This window comes from Oncorhynchus gorbuscha, linkage group LG06, assembly GCF_021184085.1.
Source record: "Oncorhynchus gorbuscha isolate QuinsamMale2020 ecotype Even-year linkage group LG06, OgorEven_v1.0, whole genome shotgun sequence".
Taxonomy (NCBI): domain Eukaryota; kingdom Metazoa; phylum Chordata; class Actinopteri; order Salmoniformes; family Salmonidae; genus Oncorhynchus; species Oncorhynchus gorbuscha.
Window position 1 is genome coordinate 86,990,243 of NC_060178.1, and position 26,806 is coordinate 87,017,048.

Genomic DNA, 26,806 nt, shown 5'->3' on the forward strand with positions numbered 1-26,806 from the left:
TACAGAGACACTGTAATCTGTATCCTTCACATCAAAGTTCCCTTGTCATTCCTCACCTTTGTACTTACAGACATGGACCAGATTCATCAGATGCCAGGTGCTGCTCTGCCACCAATGACACACGGAGGTGGATACTATAAATGCCAGGTATTGTGCTTCAGGGTATTGGGCTGCAGTGTGGGTCCAGTGGAAATAGGCATGCCAGACTAACAGGTGTTTACACCACAGTGACCACAATATGTCTCCAAATAAAAATGTACCCACTCAATTCCAAGTTAAATAATACTGATGATTCTTCAGTAACGTATTAAGAGACAAGGTAACACAAGTCATGATTATTACTACTTTCTGCATATTCAAGGAAAGACATTTAGTCACTCATGACTTTTTTTTAACCTTTATTTAACCAGGCAAGTCAGTTAAGAACAATAACAGCCTAGGAACAGTGGGTTAACTGCCTGTTCAGGGTCAGAACGACAGATTTGTACGTTGTCGGCTCCGGGGTTTGAACTTGCAAGCTTCCGGTTACGAGTCCAACGCTCTAACCACTAGGCTACCTGCCGCCCATATATTTGCATATATTCCAGTGTGCCTTTCGAGTAAAATGTAAAGTTTACCACCCATTACTATATTTGTTAGTGACAGAGACATGGGTGTTGCGTTCAGTCCTGTGGCTTTCACCAAGTGATGTCCTAAGCAAATATGTTATCATTCAAATGTCATTTTTAAGACAATACATATTTCATAGAGCCTTATTTGGAGGGCCTAGTTTTACCCTAATACAGTGACCTGAAACTCGTGGTTTTCAGTCCACATCAGGCCTGCATGTCACATTATGCTGGCTTGCACATTTCAAGCCAGCCAGAGTGGGGATATCCAATGTTTATTCACCTGTAACCCGCATTCAGAATGACTGCCAGGGTTGAGAAGACTGAGCTACAGTCTGAGACTACCTAAAGCATCTAAACTGGAACAAACATTTCAGTAGCCAATTTGCTGTGCAGTGAATCATTTTAATGATCAGTTTATAAAAGCAACAGATGTAAATGTGTATTGAACACAGCGTGTGCGCAAAAGTATCATGTTTTAAACGAACCACACAACAAGCAAAACACTTAATTCCACTGTGCTCAACATTTCTGTAATGTGATGGTACATCATTGTGTTCAACATACTCACATACAGTGCCATCAGAAAGTATTCACACCCCTTGACTTGTTCCACATTTTCTGTTACAGTCTGAATTTAAAATGGATTAAATTGAGATTGTGTCACTACACACAATACCCCATAATGTCAAAGTGGAATTATGTTTTTAGACATTTTTACAAATTAATAAAAAATGTAAAGCTGAAATGTCTTGAGTCCAAAAGTATTCAACCCCTTTGTTACATCAAGCCTAACTAAGTTCAGGAGTAAAAAAATTCCTTAACAAGTCACATAATATTTTGCATGGACTCACTCTGTGTGCAATAATAGTGTTTAACATGATTTCTGAATGACCACCTCAAAGACCAGGGAGGTTTTCAAATGACTCGCAAATAAGGCATCTATTGGTATATGGGTAAAAAAACAAAAAAAACAGACATTGAATATCCCCTTGAGCATGGTGAAGTTATTAATTACAATTTGAATGATGTATCAATACACCCGGTCACTACAAAGATGCAGCGTCCTTCCTAACTAACTAAGTTGCCAGAAAGGAAGGAAACTGCTCAGGTATTTCACCATGAGGCCAATGCTAACTTAACAACAGATTTGAATGGCTGGGATAGGAGAAAACTGAGGATGGATCAACAACATTGTAGTTACTGCACAATACCAATCTAAATGACAGTGTGAAAAGAAGAAAGCCTGTACAGAATACAACGATTTCAAAACATACATACTGTTTGCAATAAGGCACTAAAGTTGTAAAAAAAAGTTGTAAAGATGTAATAAATTTACTTTATGTCCTGAATATAAAGCATTTTGTTTCCACAAATCCAACACAACACATCACTGAGTACCACTCTTCATATTTTCAAGCTTGTTGGTGGTTGCATCATGTTATGGGTATGCTTGTCATCAGCAAGGACTAGGGAGTTTTTTAGGATAAAAATTAATGGAATAGAGCTAGGCACTGGCAAAATTCTAGAGGAAAACCTGGTTCAGTCTGCTTTGGGGGACAAAGCACTGGGGGACAAATTCACCTTTCAGCAGGACAATAACCTAAAACACAGCCAAATATTCACTGGAGTTGCTTACCAAGACAACAATGAATGTTCCTGTTTCGCATAGTTACAGATTGGGCTTAAATTTACTTGAAAATCTATGGCGAGATTTGAAAATGGCTGTGTAGCAATGATCAGCAACCAACTTGACATAGTTTGAAGAATTGTAAAAATAATAATGTGCAAATATTGTACAATAAGGTATGCAAAGCTCTTAGAGACTTACCCAGAAAGACTCACAGCTGTAATTGCAGCCAAAGGTGATTCTAGCATGTATTAACTCAGGAGTGTGAATACTTATGTAAATTTGATATTTTTGTATTTCATTTTAAATAAAGTTGCAATCATTTCTAAAAGCTTTCACTTTGTCATTATGGGGTATTGTGTGTAGATGGGTGAGAAACAAATATTTAATCCATTTTGTATTCAGGCTGTAACAAAATGTGAAATAAGTCAAGGGGTTCTTCTGAAGGCACTGTACATATTTTACAAAGCACTCACAAAATAAAACAGCATTTTATCTCACACCTCAAAACATATTCTGAAAATAAATGCATCTCTATATAGTACTTTCTGTTGTAGATGACAGTACTAAGTTACCATAACCTCTCCATAAAAATCATGATTATCTTATTTTTATTCATTTTCTGTATCTCTTTGATTTCAGTAGCCTATCTATCATATTGAGGAGCAGACATTGTATAATTGTTTGTATTATATTGTGACTCCACCATAGATACTAAGTTTGACAAAAAAACTTAGCAAGCAACACGACAGCAGTTTCCACATTTGTGTGTGTGTGCGGGTTGGGGGGTTACTTCATGCAAGAAATTCCACTAAGTACACAGCCTGCTCTTACTGTTGCCTGTGAAGAAATTATCAAATTGTCCATGAGTTCATATGTTTCTGAATGGCCATTGATCACTGTGTTGGCATCATCATATCAGTAGAACATCTATGTCTGAACGGGGTTCCTTGTAAGACACAAATGTCAGTGATCCTCACAAACTGCTGCAATAGTGGCAACCATGGCTACATGTTCCTTTGGTTCTGGGGTGCCATACACCAGTTCTACAGTCACAGTTGGGGGTTTGCGATTAATGCATGGGCTCTTGGGGCGCGGCGAGTTGCGTCGGTAATGCCCAAGCTTCATTTGCTCATACTCCTCTGCACTGACCTCCGGAACCAGGACCTTAGCAGTGTGGTGGAACATGGAGTAGTCTACCTTGTAGTACCTCCGGTTAACATTCAGCATCTCTTGGAACAGATGTCCCCAGTGGATCTCGTCGGGCGTGTAGGAGGTGCGGGTCTGGTGCAGGATGCCCGTCGAGTCGTCTGTGTAGGTGAAGGACACCACCAACTCAAAGTCATCTTTCCGAAGCTCCTCTAGGCTCATGCGGTAGAGTGGACTACTTGGCTCAATAACGTGGAAGATGGTGGTTGGTATCGCTAAAATTAAATCACTCTGTTTGATTTCCAGGTCCTTGTAGTTGACATCTTCCGTGCCTGTGGCGTGCATGTTGGGGCGGAAGATTTGGGCGCGAGCCTTCCCCTCCACCACGTGGTGCCGGCGGAAGTCCCCAATCCTCCAAGACAGGCACAACTGCCCATTTTGCAAGTTAATTACGGCGCAGTTGCTGAAGCCCACCGTCTGCGCCCGTTTCCGTGCCGATGCCATCTTCGCCACAGCGATACCGATGACAAATGTGTCAATAAAACAGCTGATGACGTCCTGCACAGTCACAACGATGATCGCCACCATGCAGTTCTCCGACATCCCTCTAAAACCATAACCGATCGTGGTCTGGGTCTCCAGTGAGAAGAGGAAAGCCCCAGTGAAGTCCCTCACCTCGTACACGCAGGGGGCATTAGTAGGGTCCTTCATGTCACCATTAGCCATGGCAATCACCCAATAGATGATGCCAAAGAAGAGCCAGGAGAATATGTAGGAGAGGGCAAAGATGAGGAACATGACGCGCCATCTGATCTCCACCAACGTGGTGAAGATGTCGGTGACGTACATGAGCCACTCCTCAGGAACATGGCGGAACAGGACATTGCACTTGCCATCTTTGCGGACGTAGCGGCACTTCTTGCGCTTGTAATCGATCTCGGCCTTCACAGCGGAGAGTGTGGTGGTGTAGGCGTTGACGGAGGGATCAGAGGAACTGACCTCGGTGTACTCTTTGTTCATCCTGTAAGATCTGGGAAGAAGAGAGACAAGAAAAGAATGTTTAATGATTGTATTTTCTACCGTATAACACTGAACATGTTACTGTTATGAATCGTAGTCTCTAGAACTGGTGGCCAAACTGAGATTTGGTTCTGGGTTCCGAGATTATAAATTAAGAATTAAACAAACATAATTTACAAAATATCTGAACAAATATATTTACAAGAGTATGGTGGCATTTGAAGGACAACAGTTTTACAACAGCACACTCCATCCAGATACATTCACGTGGTTTGTTGGTGGGTCATGGTCATTTTGAGTGTGTGGATTTGAGTTGGGTGTTTGTGTGTTTGGGAGGAGAACACTTATGTGGGGATGTTTTGCAATTCCATCATTATGATAGAACATTTCTGCAATTGGAATCAACTTGATGGTGATTTGGGAGACTTCTCTCTGAGATTCATTGGCAAAAAAAATGTTTCGACTGAAAGCAGTTGAGTTGAAATGTGGTTGCTCTCTCTCTGACCCCAATTTGGTAATGATTTCAAAGAGACATTGTCTATCAAGCAGTAACATGTTTATTTTATGAAAGTTTTGGAAGCAATAAAGAGTGATGGTCCACACTCAAAAAGGAGTAGCGGTAAAGCTTATTTCATTTTTCGATTTTTCAATATATTTACTTTCAATGATAGCTGTAAAAGCATCAAGTCTATTGTCATCACTGGCTTATACTATCATCAGACACCTCATTAAATTCTAACTTTCAGAATCCACACTTATTTAACTATGAACGATAAAGAAATCTATCAAACATGCTGGTGAAATCTGATGTACAGTATGTCATGAATAACGATGAGTGAGAAAGTTACAGACACACAAATATCATACCTCCAAGACATGCTAACGTCTCACCATTACAATAGCAGGGAAGATTAGCATTTATTTGGGGGGGGTATGATATTTGTGCGTCTGTAACTCTCTCACTCATCATTATTCACGATTAATTCAGGACTATCCTTTATCATGGTAGCATACACATTACGTAGAAGTGTTTAGAAACATATACTATACTTATTTACAATAGAAATGACTCCAAAATGACACAATATATTATTTACCATTAATTTATATTGGGTACAAAATAATCTGAAACAGAACCAAAACAAACAGCAAATGCATCGAACAAGTTTGTAGTCACAAGCTTGATGTAGTCATTGAGCGCTAGGAATATGGGACCAAATACAGAACTTTTGACTACTTTAATACACATATGTATATGTGAATTTGACCACGTACAAAAAGTGCTGCAATTTCTAAACGGATAATCCGAAATGGATGAACATTTGCTCAAATTAAAGATGACAGTCTGCACTTTAACCTCATAGTCATCAAATCATTTCAAATCCAAAGTGCTGGAGTACAGTGCCAAAACAACAACAAAATTGTCACTGTCCCAATACTTTTGGAGCTCACTGTATATCCCTCTTTGCCGCACATGACCAAACAACTGGGAAGTAGTCCAGGTGCGACAAAACTAGAGCCTGTATGACCTGTCTGGTCGACTGAGATGTAAAAAACAAAAATATCTATCCTGATTAGAAGCACCTGCTGCTAACCAGTTCCCCATAAATGCTGTTTTGAATGACAAAAAAACATGTACATACACACTGAAGAAGGCTGCAAAGCTGAAATGTCTGTGTACACTATCTCTGATGCAGTGAAATTAATTTTAAAAATGGAAAAGAAAGTAAGCATTATGCTACATATTTTTCATTGCAGACTCATCACACTTTTTTGTTTATTTGAAATTACGAGGGGTGTCATGACTTCCGCCGAAGTTGGTGCCTCTCCTTGTTCTGGAGGCGTTCGTCGTCACCGGCTTTTCTAGCTGCCACGATCTACATTTCTTTTTTCTATGTTGTTTTGTCTTGATTGTACACACCTGGTTCCCATTACATTAATTTCTCTATTTAACCCTCTGGTTCCCAATATGTTTTCTGCGTGTTTGTTCCTTGTCGAGTGTTAGACTGATGTGTTATGGTGTGTTTTCCCTGCATGAAATTTATGTTTGTTTCTTTTCGAGTAAAGTACATCATTTTATTCAGTTCTGTGTCCTGCGCCTGACTCCGTCCTTACCACTGCACACTGACACTTGACAAGGTGGGCTCCTAACATGTGGAATTGTTTTAAGCTGTACATACCAATGATTATTTAGATATTGTATTTTGAATTTTAGGACCCCTTTAGGTATCAAAAACATATATAAAGAAAATAATTGATGAAACATATAATTTTTCCTTACTGTTATTAGCCCATAGAAACATATTGAATAACAGATTCATACATGGAAAAACAGATAGTCAAAAAATACATCAAAAGGAAGTTTGTTTTATAGTGTCTGTCCTATATCTGAACGATATAAGAAAGATCTTACATCTACACCACTGTAGCTCGGCCCCCTTCCAACGCAGATGTGGAAGGCCATCGGTGGATTGAGACGCAGCTCATGCAAAATTACTTTTGCTGGGGCGGCAGCGTAGCCTAGTGGTTAGAGCGTTGGACTAGTAACCAGAAGGTTGCGAGTTGACAAGGTACAAATCTGTCGTTCTGCCCCTGAACAGGCAGTTAACCCACTGTTCCCAGGCCGTCATTGAAAATAAGAATATGTTCTTAACTGACTTGCCTGGTTAAATAAAGGTTAAATAAATAAAATAAAAAAATAAAAATAATGCTAATTCGATTTTCTCGGGGAACGGACATTGACTCTAGTTAACCTTTTATAAAACAAGTAAATGGTTTAAATGCTCCAAATTAAGCTGATTTTAATAATTGTTCATACATTTATAGTCAAAATTGATGTAAAAAAACATGTTTTTGTTTATGTTTTGTTATGTTTCTAACAGTTTCTAGAAAATTATTTTCATGAGCATGTCTGTTATTTATTCAAAGTGTTGTTTTTCTGTGATACTTAGAGTCTGAGATATTGGTGATTGAGCTAATCTGACATACCGGTATGACCAAAGATGGCTTCTAATATGGGTGATATGGGCACCGGTGCCAACACACTTGTAGCTCTAACTTTAGAATGCTATGGGCTATCAGCTCAGTTCCAATTGAATCTCAAAGATGAGACTCTCACCAGATACATTGATTTAAGGCAAAATATGTATTTCAATTCCTTAGTTATTTTTTTGTTATAGTGACTGCAATGCCCCCCAGGGGCCAAATCCGGGGTGGCTACATCTTTTCAGTCTGCTTGCATTTACCTATGTGCCAACTTTGGTGCTTTTATCGCGAAATGCACATTTGAGTATTTTTGCTTAGTCGCCGCACTAGTGCACAAAAGTTAGATTCATTTTCATTCCTCCAAATGACACAGAAATCATTGTCAATTGTGTCGGTTACTGCAGCTTGACAAAGTCGTAACATTTCAGATTGGTCCAACAAAAATATCAGCGCAACATGAAACAATTTAAACGATTTTAATGTCTGGTGAGTTTGCAGGTCATGGAAGAATTGGGACATTTTCAGCTTCCAGGAATTGTGTACTTGTTTGTTTTACTGAGTGACAGTACATATCAATAAATTAATTAGGCCCTAATCTATGGATTTCACATGACTGGGAATACAGATATGCATCTATTGGTCACAGATACCTTAAAAAAAGGCGTGGATCAGAAAACTAGTCAGTATCTGGTGTAACCACCATTATTCTCATGCACACTTGACACATATCCTTTACATAGAGTTAATCAGGCTGTTGATTGTGGCCGGTGGAATGTTGTCCCACTCCCCTTCAGTGGTTGTTCGAAGTTGCTGGATATTTGCTGGAACTGGGGCACACTGTTGTACACGTCGATACGTCGATATATAGAGCAGCTTGACAAAGTCCCAACATTTCAGAAGGGTCCAACAAAAATATCAGCGCAACATTAAACAATTTCAATGATTTTAATGTCTGGTGAGTTTGCAGGTCATGGAAGAATTGGGACATTTTCAGCTTCCAGGAATTGTGTACAGATCCTTGCGACATAGGGATGCATTATCATGCTGAAACATGAGTTGATGGCGGCAGATGAATGAAAGGACAATGGTCCCTTAGGATCTCGTCACAGAATCTCTGTGCATTCAAATTGCCATTGAAAAAATGCAATTGTGTTCATTGTCCATAGCTTATGCCTGCCTATACCATAACCCCAGCGCCACCATGAGGCACTCTGTTCACAATGTTGACATCAGCTAATGCCATACACGCTGTTTGCCATCTGCCCCGTACAGTTGAAACTGGGATTCATCCGTGAAGAGCACATATCTCCAGTCTGCCAATGGCCATCGACGGTGAGCATATGCCCACTGAAATCGGTTACGACGCCAAACTGCAGTCAGGTCAAGACCCTGGTGAGGATGACGAGTTTGTGGAGAAATTCTTTGTTTGTGCAAACCCACAGTTTCATCAGTTGTCCAGGTGGCTGGTCTCAGACGATCCCTCAGGTCAAGAAGCCGGATGTGGAAGCCTGGGCTGGTGCGGTTACACATGGTCTTGTCACACCCTGACCATAGAGAGCCCTTGTTTCTCTATGGTGTTGTAGGTCAGTAATTTCTATGTTGTTTTCTAATTTATACTTTTTATGTTGGTGTTTTATATGATTCCCCATTAGAGGCAGCTGGTAATCGTTGTCTCTAATTGGGGATCATATTTAAGTAGCTATTTTTCCCACCTGTGTTTGTGGGATATTGTTTTGTGTTTGTGCACCACGTAGTCACGGTTATTGATTTATTGTTTTTTCTTTAAGTTTCACTTTGCAATAAATATGTGGAACTCAACATCCGATGCGCCTTGGTCCCGTTCTTACGACAGCCGTGACAGGTCTGCATTTGTGAAGCCGGTTGGGCATATTGCCAAATTCTGTAAAATTACATTGGTCAAAAAATGTACATTCAATTCTCTGGTAACAGTGCTGGTGGACATTCCTGCAGTCATCATGCCATTTGCGCTCTCCCTCAAAACTTGAGACGTCTGTGGCATTGTGTTTTGTGACAAAACTGCACATTTTAGACTGACATTTTATTGTCTCCAGAGCAAGGTGCACCTGGGTAATGATCATGCTTTTTAATCAGCTTCTTGATATGCCACACCTGTCAGGTGGATGGATTATCTTGAAAAATGAAAAATGCTCACTACCAGTGTTGTAAACACAATTTGTGCACAACATTTATGAGAAATACATTTTTTTTCTTGCATCTTTTATTTCAGTTCATGAAACACTGTCATGTTTGTCATTTATTATCATGTCTTGTCCCTGTGCTCCCCATTCTGTTCGTTTCCCTCTGCTGGTCTTATTGGGTTCTTTCCCTCTTTCTATCCCTCTCTCTCCCCCTCCCCCTCTCACTCTCTCGCTCTCTCTTCTCTCTATCGTTCCGTTCCTGCTCCCAGCTGTTCCTATTCCCCTAATCATCATTTAGTCTTCCCACACCTGTTCCCGATCCTTTCCCCTGATTAGAGTCCCTATTTATTCCTTTGTGTTCCGTTCCTGTCCCGTCGGTTCCTTGTTTAGTATTCACCATGCTGTGATTGCGTTTCGCCCTGTCCTGTCGTGTTTTTGCTGTGATTGTGTATCGCCCTGTCCTGTCGTGTTTTTTGCCTTCATCAGATGCTGCGTGTGAGCAGGTGTCTCTGTCTACTACGGCCTGCGCCTACCCGGGCGACCTGCAGTCTGTGGCCGCTTCTCCAGTTATTCCCCTCTACAGACTAGAGGATTTCTGTTATTCCCTGTTTGGACTTAAATAAACTCTGTTTCTGTTAAGTCGCTTTTGGGTCCTCTATCACCTGCATGACAGAAGGAACCGACCAAGGAATGGACAGCGACTTCAGACGCTCGTTACACTGCCGTCAAGATCCAAGGAGCCATGCTCGGCAGACACGAGCAGGAATTGTCTGCTGCTCGCCATGCCGTGGAGAACCTGGCCGCTCAGGTTTCCGACCTCTCTGGACAGTTCCAGAGTCTACGTCTCGTGCCACCTGTTACTTCCTGGCCTGCCGAGCCTCCAGAACCTAGGGTTAATAACCCACCTTGCTACTCCGGGCAGCCCACTGAGTGCCGCTCCTTTCTCACGCAGTGTGAGATTGTGTTCTCTCTCCAACCCAACACATACTCTAGAGAGAGCTCGGGTTGCTTACGTCATTTCACTCCTTACTGGCCGGGCTCGAGAATGGGGCACAGCTATCTGGGAGGCAAGGGCTGATTGCTCTAACAAGTTCCAGAACTTTAAAGAGGAGATGATTCGGGTTTTTGACCGTTCAGTTTTTGGTAGGGAGGCTTCTAGGGCCCTGGCTTCCTTATGCCAAGGTGAACGGTCCATAACGGATTATTCTATTGAGTTTCGCACTCTTGCTGCCTCTAGTGAGTGGAACGAGCCGGCGCTGCTCGCTTTTTCTGGAGGGACTCCACGCAGTGGTTAAGGATGAGATTCTCTCCCGGGAGGTTCCTTCAGATGTGGACTCTTTGATTGCTCTCGCCATCCGCATAGAACGACGGGTAGATCTTCGTCACCGGGCTCGTGGAAGAGAGCTCGCATCAACGGTGTTTCCCTGCTCCGCATGCAACCATCTCCCTCCTCTGGCTTTGAGACTGAGCCCATGCAGCTGGGAGGGATTCGCATCTCGACTAAGGAGAGGGAACGGAGGATCACCAACCGCCTGTGCCTCTATTGCGGAGTTGCTGGACATTTTGTTAATTCATGTCCAGTAAGAGGCCAGAGCCCATCAGTAAGCGGAGGGCTACTGGTGAGCGCTACTACTCAGGCCTCTTCATCTAGATCTTGTACTACTATGTCGGTCCATCTACGCTGGACCGGTTTTTGCAGTGCCTTGATTGACTCTGGGGCTGAGGGTTGTTTCATGGACGAAGCATGGGTTCGGAAACATAACATTCCTTTCAGACCGTTAGACAAGCCTACGCCCATGTTTGCCTTAGATGGTAGTCATCTTCCCAGTATCAAATTTGAGACACTTTTAACTCTCACAGTATCTGGTAACCACAGTGAGACTATTTCTTTTTGATTTTCCGTTCACCGTTTACACCTGTTGTTTTGGGTCATCCCTGGCTAGTATGTCATAATCCTTCTATTAATTGGTCTAGTAATTCTATCCTATCCTGGAACGTTTCTTGTCATGTGAAGTGTTTAATGTCTGCCATCCCTCCCGTTTTTCTGTCCCTACTTCTCAGGAGGAACCTGGCGATTTGACAGGAGTGCAGGAATATCATGATCTGCGCACGGTCTTCAGTCGGTCCCGAGCCAACTCCCTTCCTCCTCACCGGTCGTATGATTGTAGTATTGATCTCCTTCCGGGGACCACTCCTCCTCGAGGTAGACTATACTCTCTGTCGGCTCCCGAACGTTTAGATTATTTGTCTGTGTCTCTTGACACCATAGTGCCTTCTTGTTCTTTTTGTTAAGAAGAAGGACGGTACTCTGCGCCCCTGCGTGGATTATCGAGGGCTGAATGACATAACGGTTAAGAATCGTTATCCGTTCCCCTTATGTCATCAGCCTTCGAGATTCTGCAGGGAGCCAGGTGCTTTACTAAGTTGGACCTTCGTAACGCTTACCATCTCGTGCGCATCAGAGAGGGGGACTGGAAAACTCAACACTCCGTTAGGGCATTTTGAGTACCGGGTTCTGCCGTTCGGTCTCGCCAATGCGCCAGCTGTTTTTCAGGCATTAGTTAATGATGTTCTGAGAGACATGCTGAACATCTTTGTTTTTGTCTATCTTGACGATATCCTGATTTTTTCTCCGTCATCGAGATTCATGTTCAGCACGTTCGACGTGTTCTACAGCGCCTTTTAGAGAATTGTCTCTACGTAAAGGCTGAGAAGTGCTCTTTTCATGTCTCCTCCGTTACTTTTCTCGGTTCCGTTATTTCCGCTGAAGGCATTCAGATGGATTCCGTGGTCCAAGCTGTCATTCCAAGGTCACGTGTCGAGTTGCAGCGCTTTTTAGGTTTCGCTAATTTCTATCGGCGTTTCATTTGGTCAAGTTGCTGCCCCTCTCACAGCTCTTAAAGACGTGTTTTAAGTGGTCCGGTTCCGCCCAGGGAGCTTTTGATCTTCTAAAAGAACGTTTTAATCCTCGTTACTCCTGACGTCACTAGACAATTCATTGTCGAGGTTGACGCTTCAGAGGTACTGGGAGCCATTCTATCCCAGCGTCCAGTCTGACGATAAGGTTCATCCTTGCGCTTATTTTTCTCATCGCCTGTCGCCATCTGGCGCAACTGATGTGGGTAACCGTGAACTGCTCGCCATCCGCTTAGCCCTAGGCGAATCAGTGGTTGGAGGGGGCGACCGTTCCTTTTGTCGTTTGGACAGACCATAAGAACCTTGAGTACATCCGTTCTGCCAAACGACTTAATGCCCGTCAAGCTCGTTGGGCGTTGTTTTTCGCTCGTTTCGAGTTTGTGATTTCTTACCGTCCGGGTAGCAAGAACACCAAGCCTGATGCCTTATCCCGTCTGTTTAGTTCTTCTGTGGCTTCTACTGATCCCGAGGGGATTCTTCCTTATGGGCGTGTTGTCGGGTTAACAGTCTGGGGAATTGAAAGACAGGTTAAGCACACTCACGCACACTGCGAGTAACCTCCTTTTCGTTCCTGTTTCCACTCGTCTGGCTGTTCTTCAGTGGGCTCACTCTGCCAAGTTAGCTGGTCATCCCGGTGTTCGAGGCACTCTTGCGTCTATTCGCCAGCGCTTTTGGTGGCCGACTCAGGAGCGTGACACGCGCCGTTTCGTGGCTGCTTGTTCGGACTGCGCGCAAAGCATCGTCTCAGACCGCTCCCCATTCCTTCGACCATGGTCTCACATCGCCTTAGACTTCATTACCGGTCTGCCTTTGTCTGCGGGAAGACTGTGAGAGCCGCCAATAAACGCAGGATTAAGAGTCCAAGGTATTGTTGCGGCCAGAGAGTGTGGCTTTCCACTAACCTTCCTCTTACGACAGCTTCGTAAGTTGACTCCGCGGTTCATTGGTCCGTTCCGTGTCTCCCAGGTCGTCAATCCTGACTTTACATCTTCGTCGCGTCCATCCTGTCTTCCATGTCTCCTGTGTTAAGCCCTTTCTTCGCACCCCGTCTCTTCCCTCCCCCTCCCGTCCTTGTCGAGAGCGCACCTATTTACAAGGTACATAAGATCATGGACATGCGTTCTCGGGGACGGGGTCACCAATACTTAGTGGATTGGGAGGGTTACGGTCCTGAGGAGAGGAGTTGGGTTCCGTCTCGGGACGTGCTGGACCGTTCACTCATCGATGATTTCCTCCGTTGCCGCCAGGATTCCTCCTCGAGTGCGCCAGGAGGCGCTCGGTGAGTGGGGGTACTGTCATGTTTGTCATTTATTATCATGTCTTGTCCCTGTGCTCCCCATTCTGTTCGTTTCCCTCTGCTGGTCTTATTGGGTTCTTTCCCTCTTTCTATCCCTCTCTCTCCCCCTCCCCTCTCACTCTCTCGCTCTCTCTTCTCTCTATCGTTCCGTTCCTGCTCCCAGCTGTTCCTATTCCCCTAATCATCATTTAGTCTTCCCACACCTGTTCCCGATCCTTTCCCCTGATTAGAGTCCCTATTTATTCCTTTGTGTTCCGTTCCTGTCCCGTCGGTTCCTTGTTTAGTATTCACCATGCTGTGATTGCGTTTCGCCCTGTCCTGTCGTGTTTTTGCTGTGATTGTGTATCGCCCTGTCCTGTCGTGTTTTTTGCCTTCATCAGATGCTGCGTGTGAGCAGGTGTCTCTGTCTACTACGGCCTGCGCCTACCCGAAGCGACCTGCAGTCTGTGGCCGCTTCTCCAGTTATTCCCCTCTACAGACTAGAGGATTTCTGTTATTCCCTGTTTGGACTTAAATAAACTCTGTTTCTGTTAAGTCGCTTTTGGGTCCTCTATCACCTGCATGACAAACACGGCACCAACATTTTACATGTTGCGTTTATATTTTTGTTCAGTGTACCTGCGTTTGTGATTAGTGCTCGAGAGAAGAAAGCTAAGGACGCTTTTTTGTTGACAGTGAAAACTTTGAGACAAGGCATATTGACAAGGGGGAAGAGAGAGAGGAAGGGAGTGGCAGACACTTTATTGCCTACTTTTTTCCACAGCTGGTTGTTCATAATTTCATGGAAGTGGTTTTCTTTTTTTCTTATTGGTTCTTCTTCATATTTTGTCTTTTCTCCCATGGCGCACTTTTCTGCTCTCAAGATGCTATTTTAAAATGTTAATCTGGGAATGTTTACCATCTATGATTCCCTTTTTTCCTGCGTCCATGCACTGTGTCAATACCGTTTATCATAATGAGGCAGTTGCCTAGAGATGCAAAAACCCATGGCAACAGACCCTGTTGGCCCCATTTATTTTCTGTGGTGTTTTCAGCTACTTGGAAGTATCATGTGGCATGATTATGCAGAGGTGTATTTTTCCCTACTGCATTTTGTTTCTATTGCCCTGCCACTCACAGGGCTTCCTGTAACTTATATATTTTGTCTTACAAAGGTCATCTAAGGAGAAACACGTAACACTTACAGTAACTAGGGTGGTTTAAATTTTGTGACATGTTGATTGTTTGTAGAACCAGCAAAAATACACGTTTTGAGTCAAGTGCCAGTGGTTGGATAGTATTAATTTCAGATTACTAACTCAACAGTAATTGGATTTTGCAGTGTACTTAGACAAATAATTCTGTACTCATCTTAAACCTGTTACTCGAAATGGATGAGATTGTGCATGCAAGGCAGTGCATGGTCCACTGTTGAAGATACTTTTATTTGGGTGGAGTCAAAAGTGTTGTGTTGTCTACAAGCCAGTAAAGGAACGCCACAGGACTGAATTGGTCTAGGTTAGACTGAGGCTGAGGAGAAGAATTCATGTGGAAACTGGAACGATCATGGGCAGAAGAAGGCTCCATCACAGCCAAACCACTGAGCGCATCCTCTTTACTCTCACACACACACACACACCACTGAAAGCATCCTCTTTACTCACACACACACACACACCACTGAAAGCATTCTCTCTTTTTCCATCCGAGTGCAATCACTCCTATTCTCCGCCTATCTGAGTCAACCAGACTTTATGGTCTCAAACTCTGCTTCTGTCACGACTTCCGCCGAAGTCGGCTCTTCTTCTTGTGAAAGAATGAAAGAAGGAAACAAAACATAATTTTGGAAACCACAATGTTAAAATTCTGACAATAATATACTATTGAATGGAAACTCCTGTATGTCTGAGCATCATCTTTACATTACCACAACTGTCTCCTTTTGAAAGTGAATCCTCCTTCTGTTAGACTGTTATACGGTATAATAACACTAATTTTAATCACATTTCACAGGTCATGAAACTCTTAATCACAGCAGTATATTCTATGTATTTTGCCTAAAGCAACACATATTTACACTGACTATGGTTAAACGGAAAACAAAACACACAAATCCAAATGGACACAACATACTGTATTTAATTTTTAAAATTTAAATTAAATTTTAAAAAATCATGTTTTTCATGAAATGGGATGATATTTGGGTGAAACCAGATCAAAGTATGATGACCAAAGGATTAAACATGACTGTTGCTTCTACATTGATAAAGTTTGATCATAAAGTTACTGGTCCCCTCCCCCATGGGGTGGGGGTGGGGTTTCAAAACTCTCTGTCAGTGCTGCTGGGAAATGCATCACAAGAGACATGCCAAACAGGAGATGTATATGAACAAAATTGACATTATCAATGCAATTTCAGTGTTTTAGTTGTATTGTGTGTCACCAAATCTGCTTGAGATGATTTTATTGCAACACTGCTCACTGCTTCCAAGTTGCTTGATGAAGGTGTTTCAAAGAACTGTCAGTCAAGGTGAGTTCCTGAATATAAGTTCCCCGCCCACTTAGCCTGTGTTTTCAAACTTCCTGGGAGTTAGCCATGAGAGAATTTGGAACATTTCGACCCAAAACAAATATTATGTGTGATATTTCAGTGACTGAAAAGGCTTTTTTACATGGGAATCCTAATTACTGTTCGGGACTTAAAATTGTCCAGATAACTTGCTTAAAAAAAAAAAAAAAATAATGTATTATGTTATGTTATGTTATAATATGTTATATGCATCAGAATGAATTGTCATTTATATTTCAAAATACAGTAAATTCTGAAATACATTAAAGAAAATACTTTAGAATATATTTTCATATGCATATATCAATTTGACAAGAGCATTGCAACCAACATCCAATGGGTAGAACTTAACCTGTACTGGGTCACTCCTCGAAATGTGTGTCTTTTGAATCCCTTTGATATGATAAGTAGAAATGATGCACCAATATTGAATTTTAAAAGCCTGTTATATGAAATCCCCTTTAGTACAGACCACAGGGAGAATTCAACAAACCCGATTTTCAATATGAATGAAGACTTGCTAAAGTGCCAAAATTCTGCATTTTCAAATGTCCCTCCATTCACCCTCTGTGACTTCTAGGAAAATGTTAACCCACTAAACCCCCAAAATACTCATTTTTACAATAATTGTAAAGACCAAGAAATGCAGTTGCTTTTAGATGACCAAGAACACAATGATCACTCGAGATCACTCAATGATCACTAGAGTTCCTTGGCTGAGATGGGAGAACCTGTCGGAAGTACAACAGTCTCTAAAGCACTTCACCAATCTGGGATATATGGGGGAGTGGCCAGAGAGAAGCCACTTCTGAGAAAAAGGCACATGACAGCACGCCTAGAGTTTTATGAAAAGGCACATGAAAGACTGAGAACATAGGGCAAAAGATTATGTGGTCTGATGAGACAAACATTTTACCATTTGTCCTGAATTCAAAACACCATGTCAGAACAAGAATGTGAAAGTTCTTGAGTGGCACAGCCAAAGCACAGATTTGAATCCCATTGAAAATCTGTGGAATGTATTTTGGGGGGTTAGTGGTTTAACGTTATCTTAAAAGTCACAGAGGGTGAATGGAGGGACATTTCAAAATGCTGAATTTTGACACTTTAGCAAGTATTTATCCATATTGATCCATATCCATATTAATTTAATTCTCCATGTGGTCTATATTGAAGGGCACTTAATTTCACATAGCAGGCTTTTAAATTCAATATTGCTGTTCACCACCGCTCCCCATCTAAATGAATAGAACTTGAGAAAATCTGCACCTAAAATTGTGAGAAAATCCCTAAATCTGCATGTGCAAAGCTGGTACAGACATACACAAGATAACTCAAAGCTGTAATCGCTGCCAAAGGAGCTTCTACAAAGTATTGACTCAAGGTTGTCCATACTTATGTAAATGAGATATTTCATTTTCAATAAAATAGCAAAAATGTCAAAAAACATGTTTAAACGGGGTAAATGGGATATTGTGTGGGTGAATTAAATATATATATATTTCAAATTCAGGCTGTAACATAAAATGTGGAAGTCAAGGGGTATGAATACTTTCTGAAGGTGCTGTATGCATCTCTGGAAGACATTTTCAGGCATTAGATGCAAATGTTAGATTTTTACATTTTTATATGATGTTAAATATATTAAAACCATTTTTTTTCTTATTTTGTGCACCTATTTACTCCTATCATCTCTGATTGTCCTTGCTGTGCACAGTGCACACACATCGCTTGCTTGTGTGCAGTAATATTCCGTAAAGCTGGTGCCCTTCCAGAATGCATGTTTGTGCTGAAAACCTTTGCCTTACTGCACTCAATGCCTGCACAATTCACCTGCAATTCAGCCTCTACCCTGTTGCTGGAACGTATGCCTTTTGTGTACAAAACAGCGCAGCTGACTCGACACCTACATAAAGTACACACAGCCAAAGTAAAGCAGGCTATGCCCTACAGTAAACTTTTCCCTAACACAGACCCTAAGCAAGCAGCAAGCTCGCATAATGCTTAGCTCAAGCCTCATCTCAGATCTGTCATTGTCACACCAATGGCAAGATTTGGGGACCAGGCTAGTTTAGCCACTGTTCCACAATGGCACACAGCTGCGTGTCAACGATTCAGGGACAACTGGACTAGAGGGATAAACCAAGGGAAAACACTTTGGCCAACAAACAGGGTTTATTTCCTGTACTGCTCAGGGCCCTTGCTTACAACTCCATTACATGCTCACTTAATATTCAACTAATAACATTCTGCCACCCCATCCAGGGTTCACTGGCACAGAACGGTGTACTTCACGCAGGTGGCCCCAGCCCCCTATTCTGCCCTAGGCCCTCTGTCACCCCTTTTAACCTTCAGTTCCCCTGAGGCCAGGCAATCTAGAGCATTCTAGAACATCATATTACTAGGCGTGCAAGACCCGTATTCATAAAGCGTGAAGTCTTTCCTGTGGTTTAGTGACAAAGAAACAAATGGCAATTACTGTCATTCACCCAGTTTACACCTTTCTAGATATTCAGACAAAGTACTTACTGTATATACCTTGATGTAATAATCCTGTTTACTTCTCTTCTGTCTGTCTTGTTTTTGTAGGGGCTGATGTAGGGGCTGATATTCTGATACTTACTATAGATTTTTCTTTAACCTTGAATAAAAGTTCAAAGGAAAACGTTTGATCAACAAAACTTTACCTATCACCCTTGACAACTACCCTTTTTTGTAAAACCAGTCATGCATGGTAGGTCTGTAATTAAATAGCTTAGATTACAACATGTTCTCTCTCAGGTTTTCCTTTGTTGTTGCTGTCAGCAGATCGTAGTTGTCAGATCCTAGTTGTCAGTGTACACTTTAGCCTTACTTAGCTGTTGTGTCTCAACACTTAAATCTGAAAACAAAACGTTGACACCCAACAAATACCAGCACTAATCTGTGTATAGATTTGCTTTCTTGGTGAAAAAGTAGTAAAGCACAGATACATGACACCAATATTTAATTGACACTATTATATGAAATTAAGTGCCCTTTAATATAGACCACATGAACAATTCAATACATTGGATTTTCAATATGAATAAAGACATGCTTTTTGACATGTCCCACTGTGCACGCTCTGTGACTTCTAGGAAGATTTGAACTCACTAACCCCCCAAAATAGGGCGGCAGGTAGCCTAGCTGTTAGAACATTGGTCACTGGTTCAAATACCCAAGCCAACAAAGTGAAAAAGCTGTCGATGTGCCCTTGAGCAAGGCACGTAACCCTAATTTGCTCCAGGGGTGCCATACTACTATGGCTGACCCTGTAAAACAACACATTTCACTGCACCTAACCGGTGTATGTGAAGAAAAACAATTATAATATATTTATTTTATTAAATGCTCTTACGTTTTCAACATAATTGTAAAGCCTAAGTAATTTTGTTGCTTTGACAAAGTTAATTCTGAAGATTGTTATTTATTTAATGTGGTTAGTAATTCATTTATGTCTGTCCCTCCCTCATTTTAAGGTCAATCCTGTTACGGGAACTGAACTCTCCTTCTAAAATGGTTTAAATATTTATTTCAAAAGAAACATTGATACATTCAAAAGAAACATTCAAAATAAATATCTGAAAGTCAAATCATAGTGTAGAAGCAGGTGAGCTGATTCTAATCTTTTTGGCAATTTTCTGGTGTTTTGTGGTGAAAACCTGAGCGTGTTAAGCATAACATTTCACCCTGTTACCCATAGATAGACAGGTCAGAAATGTTTAAATAATGAAACGTTTTGTGAATATTGCATTAAATTGCCTCACCTTATTGCACACAACAAGGTTCCATTCTCCATGTCACAAGGGGATTCATGTCTGATTTAAGAAGTCAAATTAGGAACCACTTTGGCCACACTATAGACTAAATGTCATAGCCATGCATTTCTGGAATATTATATTAGCAAAGATGCAAATGTATCTGAAGTATTTATTTATGTGACGTTAAATATATTGACATGTATTTTTTTCCGTATGGGACTAAAATGAGAAAGAGAGAGAGAATGCATGGTTGTTTCATACCTGTTACAAAAGTAGTTGATGAATCAGTGTCTGGAGTCCGTCAACCTGTGAATGAGACTGCTACCAAAGCAGAGACTGGCACAGGTGTAACAACGTCCGTGCCTGCAAGAATGAATCAACCCACCTCTAGCTGCACAAAGTAAAGAATAACACCTCCCCTAAGGTGTGTGCGTGTGTGTGTGTGTCAAGGTTATTATTGTAAACTAAAAACAAATCATTACAAAAACGATTAAGGAAACTGAAATAAAATAACAAATCTGTTTGAAAAACATAAACTATACTAAAACTATTATGTTTGACTCCAAAACAAAATAAAATAAAATAAAAACCATCAGGAATTATTTTTAATTTTTCAGGGGGGGGTCAAAAATCTGATGGGTTTATCAAGCTTTCTTTTATTCTAATGGGGTATTCAAGCTACTGAATATGGCGGGTCACAGTGACTTCATAATTTAAAGGTAGACTCAGTGAGATTACTTTGCCATGAGCAGAACAGAAGATCTTGGGCGTGTATGATTGCTAAGGCAAAAGCAGCCGACTGGAGACAAAAGGCAAAGAATGAAGTCTGGGGAGGTGCATCTGAAACAGCTTAGCCTGTTCAGGATACCACGGTTTACTGCCCCTTCTGGAGGATTTGGGTACCCATATAAAACAGGATATTTTTTTTTCAAAAGTTGCTAATATATGCATATAAAAAATATTATCGAATAGAAAACACTCTAACGCTTCTAAAATCGTTTAAATTTTGTCTCTATGTAAAGCAGAAGTGTCAGGGCATGCATTCTCCCAAAGTCTCTCTTGTAATGGAAAAAGTTGGCACCACTTTGACGTCATCGTACCAAGCAGTTACAAGCCTGTGAAGAGTCTGTATGTGTTCAGCGGGAAGCCTGCTTCCAATGAGGCGTGTAACTGTGAGAATCACGCGCTCATGAGACTTTGAGCGTGCCGAAAGGTCTCGGTCACGCCAAAAAACAGTGCACCTATTTGCGCGCTCTGCACATTTTCTCTCTTTCCCTCAGGATCGATTAAAAGACGTGTGTGTTTCGCTTCGTCCTCACAATTGCTGTAGACCTTTATAACATGTTAAAGCTTAATTATGAACATAGTTTGACAAGTTTACTCGACATATGATATATATTTTCGACGTTTTGGTGCGCACCCACTTCAATTTTGCCTACATTTTGACCAAAAATCAGGCTATTTTGAGAACCGAAAGACGCAGACTTGAAAACTGAACGCTAATTTGGTGAGTATAATCCCTTCCAGGTCTTCTGATGGAAGAACAGCAAAGGTAAGGGAATATTTATGTGTTAATTTAGGGTTTCTGTCCACTCCAAGATAGAGGAGTCATTATGCTAATGTGGGAGCGCCGACTCCCTATTATAGCCTAGTAAACGCAAAATGTAAATAAAAGTAACACAGCGTTTGCATTTAGAAGAAGTGTATCTTCCTATACATATGTAAAACATGCATATTTAGTCAAAGTTTATGATGTGTATTCCTTGTTAGCTGACGTTATCTGCCGGAGCTATTTAATTTCTCCGGACATTTTAGTAGCATTTTTTGAACGATGCATCATTGTAAACAGAGATTTATGGATATATATAGCATATTATTGAAAAAACAATGAATGTACTGTGTAACATATTATATTACTGTCATCTGATGAAGATTTCAAAAGGTTAGTGAAATGATTTTTCTTTTAATCCTGCGTTTGTTGATTGCATATTTTTTCCTACTTGGCTATGCTAATGAGCTATGTCTGAGGTGGTGGTTTGACATAAATATGTGCTATGTTTTCGCCGTAAAACATTTTAGAAATCTGACTTGCTGGCTAGATAAACAACTTGTTTATCTTTCATTTGAGCTATTTTACTTGTTAATGTGTGGAGGTTAAATATTTTTAGGAATATTTTTGCGCATTGTGCTTTATGGTAATGAGCTTGAGCTGTAGTCACGCTACCCGCACAGGAATATAACCCCCTAACAAGTTAAAGTTGGACACTAATGTGATTTTCTAACACCAAGGCTCAGATCAAATGGCAGTGTTGCCCTTCTTTACACAAGGTTTTCTTTTTAATGTTGACTTCTTCTCACTTGACGTCCGAATGTAAAGCGTGCCCAAAGTAAACTGCCTGTTACTCAGGGCCAGGAGCTAGGATATGCATATAATTGGTCTATTTGGATAGAAAATACTCCAAAGGTTCTACAGCTGTTAGAATTATGTCTGTGAGTATAACAAAACGGAATTGGCACGCAAGAACCTGAGGACAAACCATCCAGGGAAAAAAGCATTGAGGTCATAGGATTTCCCAAAGGGTTTCTATGGGAAGCCCTATTTATGAAGAACCTGGTTGCAGTTCCTATGGCTTCCACTAGATGTCAAAAGTCTTTAGAGATTGTTCAATGTTTTTCTTTTGAGAAAGGAAGAGGTAGGGCTATTCGTTCCATGTGTCGCTCTGAAGGTCCCTACTATTTTGGTGTGCGTGAACAGGAACGCTCTTCACATTGTTTTTATCCGGTACTAGAAACAATTCCGTATTAAATTTGATCGATTATTGACATTTTAGGATAGCTGAGGTTGGATTAGGAACGCTGTTTGAAATGTTTGGACCAAGTTTACAGGTAACTTATTAGATACTTTGTAGTCATGTTGGGCGAGTTGGAAACGGTCTATTTCTGAATCAAACGCACCAAATAAATGGACATTTTGGGGATATAAAGAAGGAATTTATCGAACAAAATGACCATTCATTGTGTCACTGAGACATTTGGGATTGCAAAAAGAAGATCTTCAAAGGTAAGGCATTTATTATATGGCTATTTCTGACTTTTGTGCCGCACCTGCCTGGTTGAAAAATTATTTTCATGTGTTTGTATGCGGGACGCTGTCCTCAGATAGTCACATGGTCTGCTTTCGCCGTTATAGCCTTTTTGAAATCTGACACAGTGGCTTGATTAACAAGAAGTTAAGCTTTATTTTGATCTATTACACATATATTTTTGTGAATGTTTAATATTGATATTCCTGCATTTTGAATTTGGTACTCTGCAATTTCACTGGATGTTGTCAAATCGATCCTGCTAAAGGGATTGGCGCGTGAAAGGATCCATAAGTTTATGTTGAAATAGACATCTTTCTAAACCCCTGTATCACATACTCACAAACTGAAATCATAATATAATGTGTGTACACATTTTAAAATCAATCAGTGAGAGAGCCTCCAATATATTTGTATATATCCACTGTACACACAAATCACGGCAAATTGGTTCCTGTTTCAGTCATGTCTTTGGTCACGTTTGGGTGGGTCAAACAAAAACACCCTGATTATTTATTGACAAAAGATTCCCCCACAATGCAGGCAATGGCTGCAGGATGAAGTCATTGAGGGTGGACAGCCATAGTCTCTGACGATACCGGTGGGCCGGGTCTGGTGGCGGTCCGCTTGTCGCCAATACCTGGAGGTGATCTTGAAAAGGGCCGACAGGGCTCTCTTCCAGGTACAACGACAGCGGCGGACAAACATCCGGGCCGAAGGTATGCCGACCTCTAGTGACTGCCCATCCCGCGCACTAATTAGCATAACGGAACGGACATAAATATTCCTAGAAAATATTCCTATTCATGAAAATCACAAGTGAAATATATTGAGACACAGCTTAGCCTTTTGTTAATCACCCTGTCATCTCAGATTTTCAAAATATGCTTTACAGCCAAAGCTAGACAAGCATTTGTGTAAATTTATCGATAGCCTAGCATAGCATTTTGTCCAGCTAGCAGCAGGTAACTTGGTCACGGAAATCAGAAAAGTAATCAAATTAAATAGTTTACCTTTGATGAGCTTCGGATGTTTTCACTCACGAGACTCCCAATTAGATAACCAATGTTCCTTTTTTCCCAAAATATTATTTTTGTAGGTGAAATAGCTCCGTTTGTCCTTCACGTTTGGCAGAGAAATCGCCCGGAATATATTCCAAATTAGCTCCATAATATCGACAGAAACATGGCAAATGTTGTTTATAATCAATCCTCAAGGTGTTTTTCAAATATCTATTCGATAATATATCCACTGGGACAATTGGTTTTTCAGTCGGACCGTTTGGAATAATGGCTACCTCTGTATTTTATGCGAGAATCATTCTGGGAGCCATCAGATAACCAGTTGCGCAATGTAGCCGCTTACGGGTATTCTTCAACATAAATGCGTAAAACTACGTCACAATGCTGTAGACACATTGGGGAATAAGGAGAAAAAGTAATCTGGTTGATAGCCCATTCACTGCTCAATAGGGACGCATTGGAACGCAGAGCTTTCAAAAGATGAGTCACTTCCGGATTGGAATTTTCTCAGGTTTTCGCCTGCAATATCAGTTCTGTTATACTCACAGACAATATTTTTACAGTTTTGTAAGCTTTCGAGTGTTTTCTATCCTAAGCTGTCAATTATATGCATATTCTAGCATCTTGTCCTAACAAAATATCCCGTTTACTATGGGAACATTATTTTTCCAAAATTAAAATACTGCCCCCTAGTCACAAAAGGTTAGGTAAGAGCAGGTGCTGAAAACCCAGGAAACACTCAAAGGGCGAGAGAACCGTGGCAGAGCAAGGAAGGGTGTTGCGGGCGTATTCGACCCACACTATTTGCTGGCTCCAGATGGTGTTGGCAGAGACCAGGCAGCCAAGCGTCGTCTCCAGGTCTTGTTTGACTCGCTCCGACTGGCCATTGGACTGGGGATGGAACCCAGAGGACAGGCTGGCTGATGACCAAATGAGTGCAGAATGCCTTCCAGAACCTGGATGAGAACTGAGGGCCCTGGCTGGAGACCATGTCCACTGGGAGTCCATGGATCCTGATGCTGCACCATGAGCTGGGCAGTCTCTTTGGCAGAGGGTAGCTTGGGGGAGAGGAATCTACTGTCAGGATGGTGGTGTTGCCATTAGATGGGGGAAGACCCGTGACAAAGTCCAGGGATATGTGAGAACAGGGATGGTGAGGGACAGGCAGAGGTTTAAGGAGACCAGTCAGAGCTTGCAGAGGAGTCTTGTTCTGCGCACAGATCATGCATGCGGCAACGCACACAGAGATGTCAGGAACCATGGTAGGCCACCAAAAGCGTTGCTGCACAAAGGCCATGGTCGGACAGGAGCCCGGGTGGCAGGCAAGACTGGAGGAGTGGGTCCACTCCAGGACCAAGGAGCGGACCGCATCAGGAACAAATATCTGGTTATCTGGGCCCCCCGCCCGGGATTCAGCTGGAAATGCTGTGCCTCACGAACCTGCTTCCCTATTCCCAAGCTGAGTGTCGTCGCCAGGCACAAGGTGGGAAGGATGGTCTCGGGTTCCGGGGTAGTAGTCATGGGGCTATAGCGGTGTGACAGCACACCAGGCTTGACATTCTTGGATCCCGGTCAGTATGAGAGGGAGAAGTTGAACCAGGTGAAAAGCAGGGCCCAGATAGCTTGCCTGGAATTGAGAAGCTTGGCAGTGCAAAGATATTCCAGGTTCTTGTGGTCGGTCCACATAATGAAAAGATGTTCTGCCCCCTCCAGCCAGTGCCTCCTCTCCTCCAACACCATCTTCACCATGAAAAGCTCATGATTCTCCACATCGTGGTCCCTTTCCTTGGTGTTGAGGCGATGGGAGAAGAACGCACAGGGATGTAGCTTGAGGTTCATGGCAGAATGCTGGGACAGGACAGCCCCCACTCCGACATCCGAAGCATCGGCCTCCACCAGGAACTGGCGGGACGGTTCAGGATGAACCAAGATGGGAGCTGTGGTGAAACGATGTTTGAGATCCCGGAACACCCGGTCAGCAGCTGGGGACCATGTGAATGGACCCTTGGGAGAGGTGAGTGCAGACAGGAGGGAAGCCAGGGCTGTAACCCCAGATAAAGCAGTGACAAAATTTGGCTAATCCCAGGAATGTTTGCAGCTTTCACCTTCCCGGGATCCATCTATACACTCCCTGCAGTGATGATGTAACCCAGGAAGGTGATAATGGAGCGTTGGGATTCACATTTCTCTGCTTACACAAAAAGCTGGTTCTCCAGGAGGCATTGGAAAATATGTCGGACGTGGAACACGTTTATTTGGGCAGAGCGGGAGAAGATGAGGTATGCATTGGATGCGGAGACCATCATTAACCAGAGCCTGTACTCAGATGGCGCGTTGGCCAAATGGCATGGCCAGATACTCGTGGTGACTGCTGGTCGTGTTGATGGAAGTCTTGCACTCGTCCCCCTTCCTGTGTCCGCACCAGTTGGTAGGCGATCAGTAGGTCCAGCTTGGAGAAAACAGTGGCATCCTGGAGGTGCTCAAAGGCCGAGGAGATGAGTGGTAGCGGGTAGCGGTTCTTTACCATTGTCGTGTCTTTGGGTATGCCGGATTAAGTGATATGACATGCTATTCTATAAAATCATTTCTCCGCAATTAATATCACCT

At 42.1% G+C, this 26,806-nt stretch overlaps 1 protein-coding gene across 4 annotated transcripts in view; it reads right to left on the bottom strand.

Moving 5' to 3' along the window:
• Window positions 1-452: 452 nt before the first annotated feature.
• LOC124038482 (inward rectifier potassium channel 16-like) overlaps window positions 453-26,806 on the bottom strand; it is a 52,475-nt gene continuing 26,121 nt past the window's right edge. Inside the window, exons 1-3 of one of the 4 annotated variants that reach the window (XM_046354413.1) lie at window positions 20,356-20,480; window positions 18,851-18,953; window positions 453-4,417 (exon numbers count right to left, since the gene is read on the bottom strand). In XM_046354413.1, coding sequence (XP_046210369.1) covers window positions 3,205-4,407 — 1,203 coding nt within the window. In that variant the 5' untranslated portion in view covers window positions 4,408-4,417; window positions 18,851-18,953; window positions 20,356-20,480 and the 3' untranslated portion in view covers window positions 453-3,204. Of the gene's footprint in view, window positions 4,418-18,841; window positions 18,954-20,355; window positions 20,488-26,806 lie in introns of those variants that run through there. The other 3 variants (XM_046354412.1, XM_046354411.1, XM_046354415.1) reach the window with 3 other exon arrangements.